Source organism: Lutjanus erythropterus, chromosome 12 (assembly GCF_056507025.1).
Source record: "Lutjanus erythropterus isolate fLutEry1 chromosome 12, fLutEry1.hap2, whole genome shotgun sequence".
Classification (NCBI taxonomy): Eukaryota; Metazoa; Chordata; class Actinopteri; order Lutjaniformes; family Lutjanidae; genus Lutjanus; species Lutjanus erythropterus.
The window spans coordinates 23891613-23911199 of record NC_139328.1 but is presented as its reverse complement, the minus strand read 5'-3'; the positions used below and the strand labels follow the sequence as shown (position 1 = coordinate 23911199).

The 19587-nt window shown below is 38.2% G+C and overlaps 1 protein-coding gene across 1 annotated transcript in view; it reads left to right on the top strand.

The window, feature by feature from the left end:
- LOC146318036 (contactin-associated protein-like 4) overlaps positions 1 to 19587 on the top strand; it is a 136127-nt gene that overhangs the window by 89539 nt on the left and 27001 nt on the right. Inside the window, exons 12-17 of the mRNA XM_084732216.1 lie at positions 2750 to 2869; positions 4589 to 4789; positions 7004 to 7166; positions 9094 to 9221; positions 10028 to 10198; positions 15779 to 15997. Of these exons, the coding sequence (XP_084588342.1) occupies positions 2750 to 2869; positions 4589 to 4789; positions 7004 to 7166; positions 9094 to 9221; positions 10028 to 10198; positions 15779 to 15997 (1002 nt within the window). The remainder of the gene's footprint in view (positions 1 to 2749; positions 2870 to 4588; positions 4790 to 7003; positions 7167 to 9093; positions 9222 to 10027; positions 10199 to 15778; positions 15998 to 19587) is intronic.

The window sequence follows — 19587 nt, the reverse complement described above, 5'->3', positions numbered from 1 at the left end:
GGGGTTTTAGAGGATTAAAAAGTAATTGAGGCAGAGATAGACCAGAGGGGTAAAGTCACTGGTTTTGTAAATGGAGTTTGGTCACTGTGAAAAGAGTGGTGTAGTACCTGTTTCCGGTTAAACAAAATGGATCTTACTCTTTAAAAATGGTCTGTCTCTGTAGGGATCCAATCCATAATGTCGCCTAACCATCTGAGCCTGTTAGTGGCTAAAACAAGCACTTTTAGTGGATGTATTTTACCAGTGTGAAGTTTCCCAAAGAGATCACTTTTCTCTTTTTCTAGCTGCAGTGGTCTTGACCAATTCTAGAAATTGTGCCCATTAGTCACATAAGACTCAATATTTTAACTAAGATGACAATCTATCCATAATGAGGAACTACTAAATGTAACCATAACATCAACGATCATGCTTTAGTGGATACTGTAATGCAGAAGTAGATTAATTACATTTTAAAAAGGTTTCCAAATTATTTTGATATAAAACAATTCATCACTACTGATCTTCAGGCAAAGATAAATGCTTCCAGATCAGAGTCTGAGAAAGTCTCCAGAATGACAATAAGCAGACGACTGACGGAACAAGGCTTAAAGGGAAGACTAGCTGCTAAGAAACCATTATTGAGGCCTGCAAACACCCAGAAACGCCAGGGAGCATGAACACTGGACTGTTGATAACTGCAAGAAGGTACTCTGGACAGACGAGTCCAAGTTTGAACTGTTCGGTCAGCATCGTCGTGTTTGTGTCTGCAGAAAAGCTGGAGACCGTTTTGATGCCAGATGCTCTGCACCCACAGTTGAACACGGTGGAGATGGTGGTGATTTTCAAATTAGTGAAAATCGACGGTATCATGAACAAGAACGTCTACCACAACATCTTAGTGCATCATGGAATCCCTTTTGGACTGAATCTGATTGGTCATGGGTTCATATACCAACAAGACAAAGACCCCAAGCAAACTTCAAAGCTGTGCAGAGACTGTTTGACCATGAAAAAGGAATCTGGAGTTCTGGAACTGATGGACTGGCCAAGTCAAAGTCTGGATTTGAATCCTATTGAGCAAATTTGGGATTTAGTAGGTTCAAAGATTGATCGCACAAAAGTTTCATCTAAAGCAAGTGTGTGGGAACAGCTAGAAACTATTTGGAACTCAATAACAAAAGAGACTGTCGAAAAGTACATAAAAACAATGTCAGCAAGAATGCAAGCTGTTGTCAAGACCGAAGGAGGCCATTCAATGTGTTAGGTTTTTTGGTTATTATGTGTGGAAAAAAGGACTATTTAGTTCTTTCAGTTTGTTATTTGCCAAAAAAAATAACAATAACATCTTTAGTTTTAAACAAGTTTTTGAAAGATCTCTAAAATATTTCTATTTTCACGTTTTTTATGACAGGTGGTCTAAGAAATTTGTTAAGCACTGTATATGCTGTTGCAAATTTGTGGTATGTAAAAGTAATTCCAGGAGACATGTTGAAAAATAAGAGAGATTTGATGGATAAAATGGAAATCAAAATTAAGTAAGAGGCCAAATGTGAAAGAAACAGCACAAAAAAAGGCAGTTAATGAATTTGCTTTTACATGCAGTTATTTTTACAAATATTATTATCGGAGAACAGGTAAAATGAAAAAAAAAACTATCAACAAATATGACTTACAGTTTAAAAGTAACAGCAGTAGAGCATATAAGAAAAGAGGGATGAAAGATGAATAAATAAAGCAGCCTGGAGACTGCACTGCTCTGTGTTACTACTTTTATGTACATGTCAGCTGTCTCGTGTAAGAGGGGATTTAAGAGACGTTTTCTAGTTGGCAGCTCCATGTGGCAAAGAGGCTGAGTTTACAGTTTGAACTTCAAATTGCAAAAAAAAAAAAAAAATCACAGATGCACTTACCGGCTATATTGTTCAATAATGACAGTATGTGTAGCTGGTGTAAATTGTGAGATATGACAGAACAAAGTAGTGTTTCTTGCTTTTTGTTTTTCTTTTAGCTGCAGCCTGGAGACATTTTTAAAACAAACAAATTCCTTTGTGAGCTTCATGTGATCAGTATTTTTACCCTCACTGTAGAATATTTATAGAATCTGTTTGCATGTGGGTGATATGATGGAAGTTAATGAGACTGTAGCTGTGACTAAACTACCAAATACTGAATGAATAAATGAAACCGCAACAGCGAGGAGAGATTTACTGCTTCTGTGCAGATTCCCTCGAGTCAAATCCTCGGGTTTCCCACACGGCTCACCTCTGGTCCCATTTTTATTGCTGATGTTTCTGTGAATTCCTTCTTCCAGCCATGCCGAGGGAATGTGATGAATAAAAGGCCTTTAGCCGCAGAGAAGTAGAAATATAAACAGGTGAGTGTGGGAACCTTTAGATATGGATTTGACTTGAAGGACTCGATTCTTTGACTGCAGACGATGAGAGGAGGAAGACTTATGGAGATAGAGAGGAAGATGCGGAGCTGATAAAGGTCTGAAGTTTTATTTATTTAGTCTTTGTTCTCCCATCAGTCATTACTGTCCTCTCTGATTGAAGTAATCTTGACTTTATGGGACGCTGCTGCAGAAATAAAACTTAAAATGATTGTCTTCAGTCTGAGATGGTAATTCAGCACGTATGAAGCAGTACCCATAATCCTCCACGCTATTTGATCTTCATCCCCTCTCAGCCCCTGTGTGAATATGCCAGCTGATGTGTTGATGTTGATGTGATTCATGCTGGAGCTGATCTCATTATCTTCCTCCCAGCTGTGTACGAACAGTCCTGCGAGGCATACAAACACAACGGCAACACGTCGGGACATTTTTATATCGACGTGGACGGCAGCGGACCAATCAAACCACAGCTGGTCTACTGCAACATGACAGGTGACACACAATCACACACACACACACACAGTCACGCACACTCACACACTATATCAGTCAACATTTTGTATGATTAACATTTACATAATTGTAACTGATGATGCTCCTGTCATCACGCTCTGATGCATTTTATCCCCCATCCTCCCTTTTTCTACAAAGCTATTTTTTCTGTCATTCTCTTCTCGTCTTGGTGCTTTGTACCATTTGTATCACGATGATACAGAACTTTGTTGATTTTATTTTTCTCGCCTTTTCATCATATATATCTTTCTTGCCATCTTTATCTACTTGATTCACATAATTGTATACATTTGAATAGTGATTATTCTTTTATTTATGTGGGTTCCTCCAGTTTTTTTTTCTCTCTCTTGCTCCGTCCTCGTTTATCACATGCACTATGTGGCCAAATGTGCGTGGACACCCGAACATCACATCACATCACATGTGATTGTGATTTTGTGCATCTCATCTTCTGAAATGTTTTTAAATATTTATTCATATTTAAAGTAGAAAAATGCTTGGATGGTAGTATGGGTGTGTGCCTGTTTACATTTTGCATTAACATGCATCTTGGGTGATCCAGTTACAAGTGGACATTTCAAGGTATATCTGTTCACACCTGGCATTAGAATGCAGCTAGTGACCATCATTTCTCTCCTCCTTATGCAAATAAACAAGTAGCCACATCATGTCTGTTTGTAAAGACCACATGCATTTTTGTTTGTAACCAGCAGTAGTAGCCATCATGCTGGGAAAAAACGACATTATTTTTTACACAAAGAAAGAAATAACTTCATGTTCAACATTTGTTGCATTTAAAAGAAGTAAGCAATCAAAAGTAAAGAATTAATAATTGTCATAGACAGTGTTTCACAAAGTTTATAAAGTTTCTCCATCAACGGCTCACCAAATTGGATGATTTTCTGGGGGATTTCTCCATGGGAGTTACAAAGAAGTAGCTTATATATGTTACTCTTTATTGTAAATTGAAACATTTGACATGTAAACCATCAATAAAATTTTGACTTCTTTAATATATTTAATGTAAATAGTGAAATAAGTCTCTTGTGAAATAAATACACACTTGTGTATTTACAGGAAGTCAGTTGAGGAAGTGGTCCTTCATTGTGGCCCAGACCACATTCACATACACACTGTTGAAAGAATATGATCATATGTGACACAGACTATGTCAGAATGTAGTCTCAATGATCAGATCTCAAAGAGTCCTCAATGCATTTTGGGTGCAGTCATACCTTTATTTATACCTGTCCACTTGTGATTGGATGACCCAAGCAGCATTGTTAATACCAGGTGTGAACAGGTCCAGTGTTTGCTCGAGGCGTTTCAAACAATGGAACTAACGTCTGTGGTCCTCTGAAATTTAGGCAGCAACTATGTTTATATACAGTATAGACCTGTGGTGATGCTTGTTCATATACCTGATGAAGGTTGAGGACACCAAAATATGGTAAATAAATAAATATATAAGCAGTTAGCGAGACAGTGTGCAGGACTTTTATGCAAAGGAATGCAAATAGTGAAATAGAAGGTAGACAGAAAAGTTGTTCTTTTGGGAAAAATAAGAGAAAAAGAGAAAACACCTCTGACCGTCAGCCCTCTAAATTATAAGCAGAAGCCAAACCTTTGACCTTACAATGTAATTTATATGATACAATAGTAATGTTTGTGTTTTCTTGTCTGTGTGTCCGTCTGCAGAGGAGAACACATGGCTGGTGATCCAGCACAACAACACAGAGCTGACCAGGCTCCGACCTTCTCCAGGGGGAAACCAGCATTCAGTTCACTTTGACTACTCGACTGAAGAGGAGCAGCTTCTGGCTGCCATCAGCCAATCAGAGCACTGCGAACAGGAACTGTCTTATCACTGCAGGAAGTCCCGCCTCCTCAACACCCCAGGTAGAGACCTCTTTCTTTGGTGTCTGTTCAGCTGGCTCAGATTTTTTTTGCAGGGATTCAAAGAAAGTAAGATGTTTTTTTTCCTAATTTGATTCTTTCTGCTTCATTTACCTCCAGTGAGAAAAAAAAACTCAGACAAAATGAGGGCAAAACAAATGATTGCCTTTAACATTGTTAAATATTCTGTTTTGTCTTTCTATGAAGGACTTGATTTACTGGATACAAATATTTGTTTTGCATTTTGTGCCGATTGAATTTAATTTTATCAGAGTGAGTTATGAAGCGTATATCATTTTGTAGAAAAACAAAAGCTCTGGAGAAAACAATCTTAACTCCCTACAGGCTCCACATATCGTTCTCGCTCTGCCAGACAAAACAGAATGATTGTTACACTCTTACACTCTCTACACACTTCAAACTAAATCAGGCTCCAAAATTATTTTCTTTTTATTTACCATTGAGCCAGACGAATGGATTGTGTGCGATTTGTTTAAATGTCTCCTTCCTTTAGAGTCAGTCCAATTAGTTTGTCTGGGTTTTTTTTTTTTTTTTTTTGTCTGTCTCCATCAAGTTTAAGTCATTAATTGACCGTCATGCTGTGGAGAGTCAGTTAAAAAAAACAAAAACAAGAACAAATGTTTCTACTGGCATTTTACTAAATTCAAAGCATTAGAATCATTTCCATCTTCTGTCAGGTTGCAGTGAAGATAGTTGGCAATAAAGCAAGACAGAACAGTTACGTGCAAACAGAATGAAAGAGGAGGCGAAAGAACAAATGGATGGATGTAGAGACTGTTTACTTTCTTTCTTAGTCTGTACATCAACATGACAAGAGGAGAGCAGTACATGGAGTATGTATAGTCATGCTCTTTTGTTGTGCAGAAGAGAAGTTCCAATAAAATACATGAAATAAAAGCAATGTAGACAGGCATCATCGATTGTTTTTGGAATGAGGGAATGGATCGACCTTTCCTGACCCCAGCTCACAGTGTTCTCATATTGATGATGCTCCCAACTCACAATAGAAGACGTTTATTTCATGGCCTCAGTGTTTTTTTTTCTCTTCCCAAAAAGTCTTTTCAGTTTGATTGTAAGAGCTAAGATATACTTTCACTGAAGTGTTTACTGGAGGACATGAAGCGAAAGCAAAACAAAATCAAAGTTTCATGTATATGTTTTTGAGTGTCATCTTTGAATGCTTAATGTGTACATGCTGTTTCAGTGTGATGACCATAAAAGATGTGTTCAAATGAATGAAGTCTCACTCGTCACCAAGGTGAACTTTTAGTTAAATGTTGCAACAAGAAAAGGTACTGAAAACATACTCACAATTATAAAAAGAGTAAACTCCAGGTCAGTGCAATGTAAGGTGTTCTTGAACCTGGCCAACCACAGAAAAAGGGAAGCCCCTGGACTTACCTCAGGCACATTTGCACTGAGCCAAGGATGCAATTAAAATGCCATTATTAGTGAAGGCATATCACATGAAAAAAATCACAAAATAACAAAAGGAGAATGCTGACCAGTTTGAAGTGCAGTGTTTTATATTGTAATTTTATTTATAAGTTTTATATATGTTTGTGTGTTTGTGTAAAGCTTTGCAACTGTGTTTTTAACTTACTTAGCTGGTATAATAAATATTAGTAGTTAGTGTTTATATCCATTTTATTTTATACAGCAAAATAACTTCTAAGTGCAACTAGTTATTTTCTCTCTGCCAACCCAAAAAGTACATTTATGAGATTATAGAGTGAAAACCACTTTAGAACATAAAAGTAAGACTAGTGTAAAAGGCTGAACATAATTGAATCAAATGTTCTCATATTTATCAAGATACAAGGGTCATTTATTTATTCCACAACACAGGACTGAACAATAAAATGCAAGTTGGCATCCTTTTATACTACTCACAAAACAAAAAATATATGAATAGATGAATAAATATTAAGTAGACTCATGGTGGAGTCTGGAGGATGAATTAAGGAGTCTTACAGCCTCTTCAGTTTTAGTGACCTGCTGTTTCCTGTCCTGGACCTGGTCCTCTGTAGAATTTAACAAGAACTGGACACTCCAGGATGGAGATGTGACATTTCCAGGGCAGATTCTCTGTTAAGGCTGATCAGCTGTTTGTGTGTGTGTGTGTGTGTGTGTGTGTGTGTGTGTGTGTGTGTGTGTGTGTGTGTGTGTGTGTGTGTGTGTGTGTGTGTGTTTCAGAGGGCTCTCCGTTCAGCTGGTGGCTCGGTGGTCCCGGTTCCGGTCGTGTCCAGACTTACTGGGGTGGCTCCCAGCCAGGCAGTCAGCAGTGTGCCTGTGGCCTGCAGGGCGACTGTGTGGACCCACAGCACTACTGCAACTGTGACGCTGACCGCACAGAGTGGTATGAAACATTCTAAGCACATATTGATTTATTTTTCTCAACATTTATAATCACACATCTTACACTTTTAAGTTCAAACATGTACCATCAGCTTGCCACCATGTTTCATGAAAGGAGGTGGAGGACAAATTATTCTGTAGTCTGTATAAATGAAGCTACTTACCATTTAATGTGTGGTGGTATTATTTCTTTATTTTTTTGTGATTTTTGTAATACTAGCTGTTACTGGTGTCCTTTAAACACATTTTTTAATATTGAAGGAGAGTCGATGTAAAAAGGAAAGTTTTATGTGATTTCTAGTTTTTTTGTTCCTTGTTGCCATCTTTACATGAAAAAACAGTTAGATAAGAGATCTAAACATGTTTTTATAGTGTAAATTTAGGATAAAGGATAGTAATTTAATCAGGAGAAACTAACTTGCTGTAGAAGTATAGAAAGACACATTTTTTGTAATTAGATCTCATCATAAATGTTTTACTCTCATGTTGTGGTAACCAGTAATTTAAGAATTTCCTCTGATGGACATGGTTGATGGTGTGTAGATCTGGAGATGATTTGGCTTTCTGCACAGGGAGATGATCGCTTTCTGACAGAAAGAATTTTCTAGCAGATATCTTTCTGCCAGAAAACCTTTCTAATATATGGTTAATGATCACTTTAAAACCTAATCATGATCTTTTCTGAAACCTAACCAAATTATTTTGTTGCCTAAACTGGACCAAATAGCAACAGAAAACTGACATAAAAACTGACAGATAGTAAGTCCACTAAATCTAAAAATAATATGTCAATGGTAAGTTTCACATGGGAGGCAACCACCAGTTTCCAGGGTAGAAGTCCTGCGCTTAACCCATCATCCACCACAGTCTCGTACCTCATATGTACTTTGTCACTCTTCATACTGTCACCTGACATCCTAACAAGCCTAAATCAATAAGAAGATTGATAAACAGAGGTCTTTTTACTGAATCTACAAGTGAAAGAAAGCAAAAGAAACTTCCTGTTGAGAAGTCTCCCAGACTGAACTTTGTTTTACCTTTTGTTAGGATACTAAACCTGAGCAATGACTGTGTACCAGCAGACACTGTTAACAAACTGTCCCAGTTTGACTTGTAACTTTTGGCTGTTGAGCAAACAACAAATCGACTGGGATAAATTGAGCAGGGGACAAAACAAAACTGTTTTAACCTTTCTTGATGTTGTAAGCAATCCTTCCTTTGCCTCCCTTCCTTCCTTCTATCTTTTCCCAGTACAAACTGTTTGTGTAACGCCGTCTCTATTTTTACAGACCGGAGCTGCCACTGCCGCTCTTCAATATTTCATCAGACTCACAAAGTGCCGTGTACACTCCTCGCTTCCAGTCCTTCCAGTGCCGCATGTATTTTTACACAGAACTTTCCTCAGCAACAAGGCTAATAGGCGGATTATCTCAAAGTGCATAAAGCTTTGTGTGGGCGTATGGACGGACAGGAGGTGTCTTGCTTTGGGAGTAGTTGTTCCAAAAACTGGATGGATGGATGCTGACTGTCAGGATGGTTAGAATTCAGTTCTGGAATAAATAGGTCCCCAAGAGATTGCACCTACACTGTGCAATATTTACATCAGCAAGTTACAACATGTAATATTGTCACAAGAGTGATGCAACACTAAAAAACACAAGTAGATTTATGCATGCAAATAATCATAGTTTGGGGTTTTTGATATTATAGAGTATATTTGAGTGTGTATGTTGATTCTCCACATATTTTTTCTTTTTCAAAATATATCTTCTTTAACTTTGTCTTCGTCTCCCTCCCCATCTCCTCCTCCTCAGCTTTGCTCTTTTTTCTTTTCCTCTCCACCTGATTCTTTTTGTCAAACTTCTCCATCATCTCATTCAATTATATTTATTTCTTCTCTTTCTCCCTCTTCTTTTTTTTCCCTGCAGGGCTGAAGACTCAGGCCTGCTCACCCATAAGGAGAGCCTCCCCGTCCGGTCTCTGGTACTGGGTGACATCCAGAGGCCAGGGTCAGAGGCGGCATACAGAGTGGGACCACTCCGTTGTCAGGGAGACAGTAAGTCCAGCCCAGTTGTCCAGTTGCTTAGTTACATGTGAATCGTCATATTATGGAAATTAATGACTGACTTATGAGACTCAGTCAAAGAAGTAGATGCTTTGTTAGAAAACATAAAAGGTTAAATCCTCACCATCATATAGTAACCCTCTGATTCTGTTATTTCTGGCCAGGAAATACTTCTAAAACAATAGTTTGACGTTTTGGGAAATTTATAAACTTTCAGTTTACGGAACAAAAAAAAAAACATACACTGGAGGTTTAAAGCACCAACCATCTGCCCCCCAGCCCCTCAGTAGAAAACTGATTACAGACAAATTGCTCTGAAATGTTTTAAGGGTCTAATTAATTTCAGGATTGTGTCTAATGAGTTTTTAGTCCTATGCCATGTTTGGGATGGAGGGAACAAGTGATTGCAAGATCTGGGCATCTCTAATCAGGCTCTTTTGATTTGTCTGGTGGAGTTGTACATATGATGTGAAACTACAACCAGCAGCTGATTAGCTGCTTAATGGACTACAATTGAGTACAATTCTTTGAGTAATGTCTGGAAAAAGGACATAAATCCCTAGGAGTTGTTAAGGTGTTTTTTTTTTTATAGCTGTCACTGATCAGCAATACAATATGTATGTTCTATTCACAACAAATCAAAGTGAACATTCTTTCTTTCTTTTATGGTACCTGTTAAATCACAGCCAGAGTTACTGTACACCTTTTGTTTTCAGCTAATTAACATAACAAGTTGCCTCTTATGATGTGATTTCTGTTTAAAGATCTTGACAGTGAGTTTTCTTTGTGTTTCTCAGAGAACTTCTGGAACGCTGCATTTTTCGACAAAGAGACGTCGTACCTCCACTTTCCCACCTTCCACGGAGAGCTGAGCGCAGACATCTCCTTCCTGTTTAAAACCACGGCCTCGTCTGGTGTGTTCCTGGAGAACCTGGGCATCAAAGACTTCATCCGGATCGAACTGAGCTGTGAGTAAGAGCTGGAGGATGAAGACTGAATTCAGATCAAACACAGTTAAAGAGAGGTGTGCTTGTCTTTTAAGCCCTTTATGGAGTGTGTGTTATTTATAGTATGACAGACGTTTTCATTCTATTTTTATTTGTATTTATGGGTGTAATAGTGATGCAGCAGAATGAAACTTTGGGTCAGTTTTTTTTTTTCAATTGCTAACAAAGATCAGCCAATACTGAAGCCACTTTTTCAAAACTCTTCCTGCAGCCTCCATTACCAACATGTATCAGTTAATCTCACCTCTGAAAGTCTTCCAAACCATCGAGACACTTTATACTAGGGACAGTTTAGGGATTTTGTTTCCAAAACAAGGTGCAGTTTAATGGATCATACAGTAAATACTTGTCATATTGTAATACAATACACTAAAGTTATAATAAATTTTGCAGTGACATTGTATCAGTGCAGGATACAATCCAAATTTGTCAGTAAGCTCCAGTGGAGCAAAACTCACTACCAGCATCCCAGACTGTAAACATACAGTAATGTTAAAAATGTTTATTTTGGTAAAACTTGCTGTATGGAAAAGGAGATATACGCTAAGAAAATGTTTTAGACTTTAGTCTTTTTGGAGATGTAATGATGAAATCAATGCACAAATATGATAAAGTACATGGGTCAACAAAAAGTTGCAGATTACATCACAAACATTGGCTCACCTTCCTCTTCTTCCTCCTCCTCTTGCTCTCTCTTTTTCTCTTCTTCAGGCTAAGGTAAGAGCTCTCGGAGAGGATTCTCTGAATGTTTGTGAGTCTCGTTGTTGACACACTTTTCGTGTGTGCAATGAAGAAAAGTTATAAAAAAACAAAACAAAAATTGCAGCAGCTGGGTCGGCTTTCAGTTGAAATTGCAATCCACTGCATTTCCAATGATTATTAAATGTTCTAAAAGAGTGATGGCATCTGAAAAATGTGCTGGAAGTATACACTGTTTTAGAGGTGGTGGAGTAGCAGAAAGAGTTCATGGATTTTGGAAAGTGTGGTACTTGAATGTATTTTGTGTGAAAGCAATGAAAAATGTTTTGCTGACTGTGTGAAGAGTTTTGACAGTGTGACCCTCAGTTCAACCAATACATGTTAGTAATCGAAAAAAACTGTAATCTCATTTTTAGAGTAACTTGGTCCTTTTGGTTTCTCTTTTTGATCTATGAACACCCTGCGTATATCCTCACAATTTGTTTTCATTTCTTTCCCAGTGCTGGGATTAAAGTGTGTTACTGCCGAGGTTTTTATTGACAGGCTGTTTTTTTTATGGAGTTTGTGTTTTCTTCTGGTGCTGCTTGCATTTTCCAACATTCTGTTCTGCTTCAGGTTGCGTTGTTTGTTGTTTTCCGATCAATTTTCTTCCCCCACAGACCTCAGCTGAATGCACTGCACAGTCAATACACCGCCGTGCATAACGTATGCAGGCCCACACGGGACAGCAGTGTGTTCACAGCACAAATAAAACGTATCCAAAATGAAATCCATTAAAAGGGAACTTATAATCATTGCAGGTTTCTTTTTTTTGCACCCTTGTTTTTAATTTTACAGTTTTATGAACTCTCAGGGACATTTTCGCCCTGACCCTCCATTAATTCCTGTCTCTTGTGTAATTCACACGTTTATGAGCACCATAGTGTATCATTTAGATTATGACAGTAATAACCAACAGGGTGTTATTGAGTTTATGGATGGCATGGAAATGTGGCCGGGTGTGAGATGTATGTTTATAGCCTACCATATATTGTGTCATTTAAAATATAGCTGTAATACCCAACAAGGTGTCCTTGTGCTTATATGGTTATGGCAGCATTGCAGATTGTATGAGGTACACGTTTATGGGCGGCAGTGGTGTGTGTCATTTAGAGTGGCTTGTTTAGGTGACTTGAATCAGTTATTAGAGTCACTTTGGAGCTCTTTCGCTTCATTTTACCTCACTAGTTGGCTTTAGTTTGCCGTTTTTTTGGCTTGTTTTGTGTTGTGTTGCATTTTGCAGGAATCTGTTTCAGAAGTGGGATTTGAAGGGACACAGAATCTAATACAGGGACACTGCTGCACCTCCTCTGGGAAATCATTGTCAGTGTGGTTGTTCCACCTCTGAATACCGCTGCTGTGTTGCCGGCTTCCACATATCGCTTCGCAACACTGTGAGCGAGCATGAGACCAATTTCAAAAATGAAGTTACCGTATGGGACGCTGGGATATTGTTTCATCTTGTTCTGTACTCCCATAGTAATACATCCTCAACACCTTCCACCAGCACAACATGAAGGATGATGGTTTGCTTCGTCTGCACTCTACTAAATCTTTGGCTGTTGGTGGAGAGAACAAAGAGAGAGCTGAGCAGACAACCCGAGAGGAGTAAATACAGACACGCAGCGCTGTGCTGCTGTCCATGGTGCTGAAACAGAGTAGCAAGAACAAGGCAGAGGAGCTGGCCGTGGTCCTGCCTCAGGATGTGGGAGCTAAGAGGAGAACTTCACTATGTGCAGGGGTGGAAGATTTATTCAGATTCTACAGAGAAGAAGGCCCAGTCTCCAGAAAGTTCTGGACAAGATCGTGGGATGGTTAACAGCCCGTGATCTGTAGATCTAGGAGCTTGGCTATACTCTACTGTACTGTACTGCAGGGCTGTAAACACAAACAGAAGAATCTTGTAAGGAATTCAATTACTGAATGGGGAGCTAGTGCAGAGATGCTACTACAAGCTTAATATCTTCCCTTTTTTACGTCTGCTGGAGTTTGGCTGCAGTATTCTGTATCAGTTGTATACAGAGGCCTGGTTAATACTAAAATATACAGAGTTGCAGTAATTGAGCTTTGAGGATATTAGAGCATGGATGGCTTTTTATATGTCTTTAGGCAATAAGAAAGTCCTGAGCAGTGCAGGAATGAATCTTAATAGACAGAGTTTCTGTGACTCTGTATTTTAACTGTGAACCCTGTGCTGCTATTTCTAATATTGTTTTTAACAGTCAGTTTTTTTCTGGATGTAAAGCACTTTGTGAATACCATGTAAGCAATAGCAGCGTAGAGGTGGCCTGATGTTTGAAGATGATGTAGCCACAGTGGAGTGATGATATCCATGCAGAGACTTACGTTGCACATTAGGACACCACTGAGTGTCATAATACATGTATAATATTATACACTCTCTGCGACAAGAAGCTGAAGAAATGCACATTATTCACCCTTTGAGTGTTGCATATTTATTTTCAGTGTTTTTCTGTTGTAAAAAGTAAGTGTTGGGTAAGTTACTTTCAAAATATAATATTGTTTTTATCAGACCTTTTGCTAACATTAGCTAGCTTTAGATGTGACTGTTCCCCAGCAACATCTTTTAACTGTCTTCTAAATGTGTTTTTCTTTTCACCATAGACAAGTATAGCACATAGCATATGTAAATACAGGGAACAGGAAAGGAGAAAGTTGCCTGAGGTTCTGCTGGGCACCAAGCTTGCTTACTGTTTTGGAACACGGTGCAAAAAGGGGCAGGATTTAAGAAGGGTCAGTTGTCATTTTTATGATAATCTATAGTTTCAAACATTAGTCAGGTGGTTGTTATTTGTTGCTGCTAAGAACTTTATACACCTATACTTGCAACATATAATAATATATTGCAATTTATGTATTATAATATGTCTTAGAATCAACTTTATGGGCCACATACATATACATGTAAAGGGAATTTGACTCTGGTTTAATATATAAAGTCTCTATTCACAAGTAATTGCAGTGGTCATATAAAAGAGTGGTGTAAAAAGTACAATATTTCCCTCTGATATGATGTGGAGTATAAGTATAAAGTGGTGTAAAATGGAAATTCTCCATTCAAGTACAGGAACCTGAACTGTAGAAGTGCAGTGATAAATGTACTGGCTGAGTGTATGAGGCCCAGAATAGTATCTGCACCTGCTTCTACCAAGGAGGTTACGTGCGTGACATTTTTCCTTTCACATTGCAAGTTTTTCCACTTTATCAGTACACAACTTCTTTGCCAGACCCTCAAGTCTTTTGTTTGTTGTTGTCCTGTGAGAACTGTACCCAGCCTGCTTAGTTAGGAGGCTCTGCTGGGTTTTGTGTTTGTTGTTTTGCTGTGAAAGAGTAATTAAACCAGATTCCAGGGAGCCCTATATCCCCCCCATCTGCTTGTTTGGTCTCCATACACCTCGAGTCCAGCCTACCTGCTTGTTAAAGCTTCTGTTTTCTATTCCCATTTGTGGCATTGGCAAGTCTTCGACAGACTGTGGGAGCTGTGTGAAAATATGCAGCTCTACAGTGAAGATTCACGCCAGATTTTTATGTAAACATACAGCTGCCTCCTTCACCTTAAATCACAAAGTGAGGTTTCAGCAGTGTCCCGTTCTCATTCATCCAAATGTTGCGAGTGGGTCTAGTATGCAAAAATTAAATGTTGGTGTGGGGTCTCTCACCTCAATTATCCAGAAAAAGCGACACTGAAAAACAATATTAAGTGTCTCCCTATAAATGCCCCATCCAGCAAAATCAAGTTTTTAAACCTTGTTATCGTGTTCATGTGTTGTTTTGGCTAGAAGACATATTATGAGCAAAACAAGCACTCAGCGTTATGAACACTGAACATTTCCACTATCATAGCTCACATACCTAAATAATCATTCTCATTAACTTTGGGGCTTTCCATATTAATACTATGGCGAAACAAGGGGTATCAATGAAAAAGCCAAGTGTAATTATGTATTAGTGTTTTGCAAGTCGATTTTCATTTTCCATTTTCCAGGGCACTGTGAACATTTTGCTACAAAACTAACCCTCTGTTTCAACTGCAAGTGAGTAAGACAAGTAAAGGCAAAGTGAAGGCAAAGGAGAGTTACATGCAAGCCACTTTCAGGAATTAATGTTTTCTTCATGAAAAAAATATTAATTTGTAATTTTCATGAGCAGAGATGAGTTTAATCAATGCCTTTAACAGCTACAGTGAAGAATGGCCCTGTTAACAAAAATTTATATCAAAACAATATCAGATCAATTTGGAGCTATTCTATTTTGTTTTAGAAAAGTTTAAAATTTTACAAAGATATAACATTGCTTTTTAGATTTGCCATTACTGATCCTAGAATAACAGAACGTCTTGTAGAAAATGAGTTTGATGATTGACAGACCTGAATTTAGTTCCTTGATTAAATTTGTGTCTGTGTGGGGGAAAAAAAACTCATTTGTTGTGACATTTTAATCAAAGCACTGTATCACTAGAGTCTTTAGTTTGATTTGTAGGATTCAAAAATGTCTTCGCACAATAAAATAAATCTGCTTTAATCACGGATTCATTTAATATGCAATTTTGTTTGGCAAACAGATGGTAAAATGTCAGGTGAAATTGGCTGGAATGACGACCAAAAATTCATCTAAATATGACTCACACAGTACATTAATTATATTGTTTTTTTCTTTTTTCTTTTTTGATACTTCCCTATATTCCCCTTCCTTTCCCATCTCCCTCTTTTTCTCCATGATCTACATAATCACCTTCTTGCTATCCCCTTTTCTTCCCTTTCACCATCTCTGCACCTCCGTCAGCCTCCACTCAGGTGGTCTTCTCCTTCGATGTTGGTAACGGGCCGCTGGAGGTTCGGGTGGAGTCGAGAGTCCCGCTGAACGACAACCGGTGGCATCGAGTCCAAGCCGAGCGCAACGTCAAGGAGGCGTCACTTCGATTGGATGGACTTCCTGCCGCCACACAGCAGGCTCCTGCTGACGGACACTTCCACCTGCAGCTCAACAGCCAGCTGTTCATAGGTGAGGAGTATGAAGCAAGAGGACAAAATATTGTCTTTAATGGACTGTTTATTGATATAAAACAGTGTTCCCATAGTACAAATGTGTGCATGTGAGTTTCTGTGTGATTCTTGCCTCATTAGTCTCAGTACTCGTGGGTTCAAGGCCCTTTCTCAACTCTTGCGGGACTGGAACAACAGTCCCTTTCTGTCTCTTCATCTCTCTCAGGCACTCAGGAACTTCCACACACACACTTGCCTTGTTTCTCATATCCTCTTTGCTCTCCAGAGAACCAGCAGTTCAGTGTTTCTGCCTCCGCAGCTCCTTGTCAGTTAGCAGCTTGATCACAGAACTTTTAGTCAAATATTTTTTTAGTCTCTCCCAGCAGAAAAAAACTGTCTCTTTCCTAAGTTCAAAAAACATTTACAGAGCCTTTCGTAAGAATTTGAAACCTACATTGTTTCATAGTTTCTACATCAACGTTTTCTTGCCAGTAGTCTCGGCCTTCCCTGCCTTTGTTGGGGCATTGTTATGTTTGGTAACACATTACCACCAGCAACTGTTAATCATTGGAAAACCACGCAACCAAAACTGTATTCATGTAAAAACCTTGTAAATTCATTTCGCTGGTGCCTTTTGTAAACAAAAGACACTGACAATTAAATACATTTAACCAGTCAACACTTAATTACTGCATAGAAGTGGATCACAACAAATTATCAGGCTGGAAAGGCACAACAGCCTTTAAAAGAAGGAGATAATTTGTGTTTTTATATAGTACTTCAGCTTTCCCTCAACAGACAAACCTGGTCGAAAAAGTAAAGTTTAGACATCATAAGCAGTTAGTTGAGGATGCGATCCTACCATAGACTGTATAAAACATGGACGGAGTCTCCATAACACCACCCAAGGTTTCTCTTCGGGTTTCTGAAGAGACTTTGTGAAGCTCTTAGTGTGACGGCTCTGGACAGTGCTATCTTGGCAGTGCCAAACTTTGCTCGGCTAATCCAAAAATCTGCAAAGAGGTGTAGCATGGGTGGAGCTTAGGCAGCTTAATGAAGTGGCTATCTAGCAGCTAGCCATCTGTGATGGCAACCATCTGTCACTCAGTGTGGCTGAACCCTTGACTATGCATAACTTTAAGCCTTAGTATAATTTACTATAGTTTTTGGCACTTCCATGTATCCCTGTCAGACAGGAATTAAATTCTCATAAAAAGGCTAAAATAGTCTCTTTTTCCACATGTGTTAACCTGCTGTTGGCTGACCCATGTTGTCTGCTCAGCTGTGTTAGATATGAAAGTTGCTGAGTCTGCAGCGTTGTTTTTTTTTTTTATAGGGTTTCTATTACTTTTCTCCCTGCAATCTAACAGTATCCAAGCCCCAAGACAATAGTCTGACCTCTTCCTAGAGAGTCCGATACTTTAAAATGAAAAGAATTATTCTCTTTCAAAGTGCTAAACTACTATTGGTTAAATGTCATCAGTTGCTCATTACTATTGAATATGAAAGTGCTGAGTCAATGGTTTCTGCCTACTGAACAATTATTACACTTAAAAAAGCATGCATCACATAGCAGTAATATATAATGTGGGGTGTGATGTGATTTCTTGCAGTGAGGGTTTTTGAATCATCTGTAAATTAAGCTCCAACCTTAAGTAAGTAGAAGTACTGATTCAATTTCTTTACTGCATTAAAAGTAAAAAAGTACAGACTCAAAGTTTTAAAGTAAACCCTATGAAGGACGTTTCTACTGGCTGTCAAAGCTAACTGAAACTCATCTTTTTTCAGTGGTTGAGTCTTACTCTCTGTTTTGACTTGTTACATCTTTATTCTCGTTTTATCTTCTTACGTGTTTTAGGTCATTTTCATCTTGTTACATCGTTTGTGCCATTTTTATCTTGCCTCATGTTTTATGTTGTTTTTCATGTTATGTGTTTGCGCCATTTTCGTATTGTCACATCGCTTTCCTCTTGTAAGGTTACTGTACATCTTTTAACTTGTTTTCATCTTCTTGCATCTTCTTACATGTCTTATGTCATTTTTGTCTTGTTGCGTCATTTTTCGTCTTGCTGCATGTTTTACATTGTTTCCATCTTATACTTTTGATTTCATTTTTGTCTTGTTACATTGTTTTTTGTCTTTTTACATGTTTTACGTCATTTTCATCTTGTCATGTGTTTTGTGTCGTCTCCATCTTACTGCGTGTTATGTCGTTTCATCTTCTTACGCATTTTACGTTGTTTTTGTCTTTTGACGGCTTTTACATTGTTTTCATCTTGTTACATGTACAAGTACAATGTTTGTACTTAGGTACTTCCTGTCACAGTTCATTACACTGTCATATGATTAACCATCTCAAATACAAACTTCATCAACACTTGAGCCCAGTTTATCTCAACTTTATCAGTTTGATTCTACAATTCAAACTCTCAGTTTGACCTCACTGTTCATCTGCAGACCTGCAGGAGAAATAAGTTTTTATCATTCTGCAAATATTATGTATGTCACTTCACATCAGTAAACACACACTGTGGAGGGAAAACAAACCAGCAAACACTGATAAGATTGGATGAAGGCAGCAGCAGCAGCAGCAGCAGCAGCAGCAGCAGCAGCAGCAGCAGCAGGAGGGAAATCGAGGTGAATATTGATTGGCTGAATGTGTTTAGCCAATAATCCACTCTGAGGTCACCACTATCACACTAAACCTGTTTATGTTTACCTCTGAATTATCAGCACACCTCACAGGAGTAATGGATTTATGTGTTGTAATGGAAATGCACTTGTATTTATTTGCAGAAAGGTTTGGTAATGGAAGTTTGCAGTGAAATATTGGACTTGATTCTGTGCAAAAGTATGAAGAAATCCCATCCTCCTTTTTTAGACTAAGAACAGTAACAAGTATAATATATTTTCTGTTACTGTCCTTGAGAAAACTATTGAAGGCATCAGTTGTATTTCTGAAATGTAAATGTGAAGTACACAATATATGTGTAAATAAGGACTGATATCAGTTCAGCTTGTATGGAATTGTAAACCACAACAATGCTGTACATACAAGCTATGAATATTACTTGTGAGCCGTAATCCTTCCCTCAACAAATTCATCAAGAAAAGTGTTTACTTTTGTTTGAATTTTTGGATATTTGTATTTTGAATATATATTTTATCACGTGCTTTGCATTCATGCAAGCACCACAGGTTTATAAGTCTACTTAGTTATGTGAATTAATGAGTTAGTGTTGTCTTCTGTGAATTCATAAGTCATATTCTATGAACAGTGTATTTACAAGCCTTAATTATTCCTCGTACAAATTTATAAGGCAGCGAATTATAATGTTTCAATTAATCACCCATTTTATTGCCTTGCTTGGATTTATAAACCACAGGATTGCTTCTCCACTTTCTTTATTGCCTGATATTTGCAGGTGTAAAATATCCACACGCAGCAGTTTCAATTGAGAGAGTTTTGCATTCTTTGCAAGCAGCATTTCACATTACTTGTTGTATCGCCTGGTTTGGAAAGATAAGCAGCAGTTTATTGGTGCTTCATTGGCCTTCGTGTTGGCTGGTGTGTTGAGGTTTGTTTTCTGCATCCTGTGAGTGGTCCCA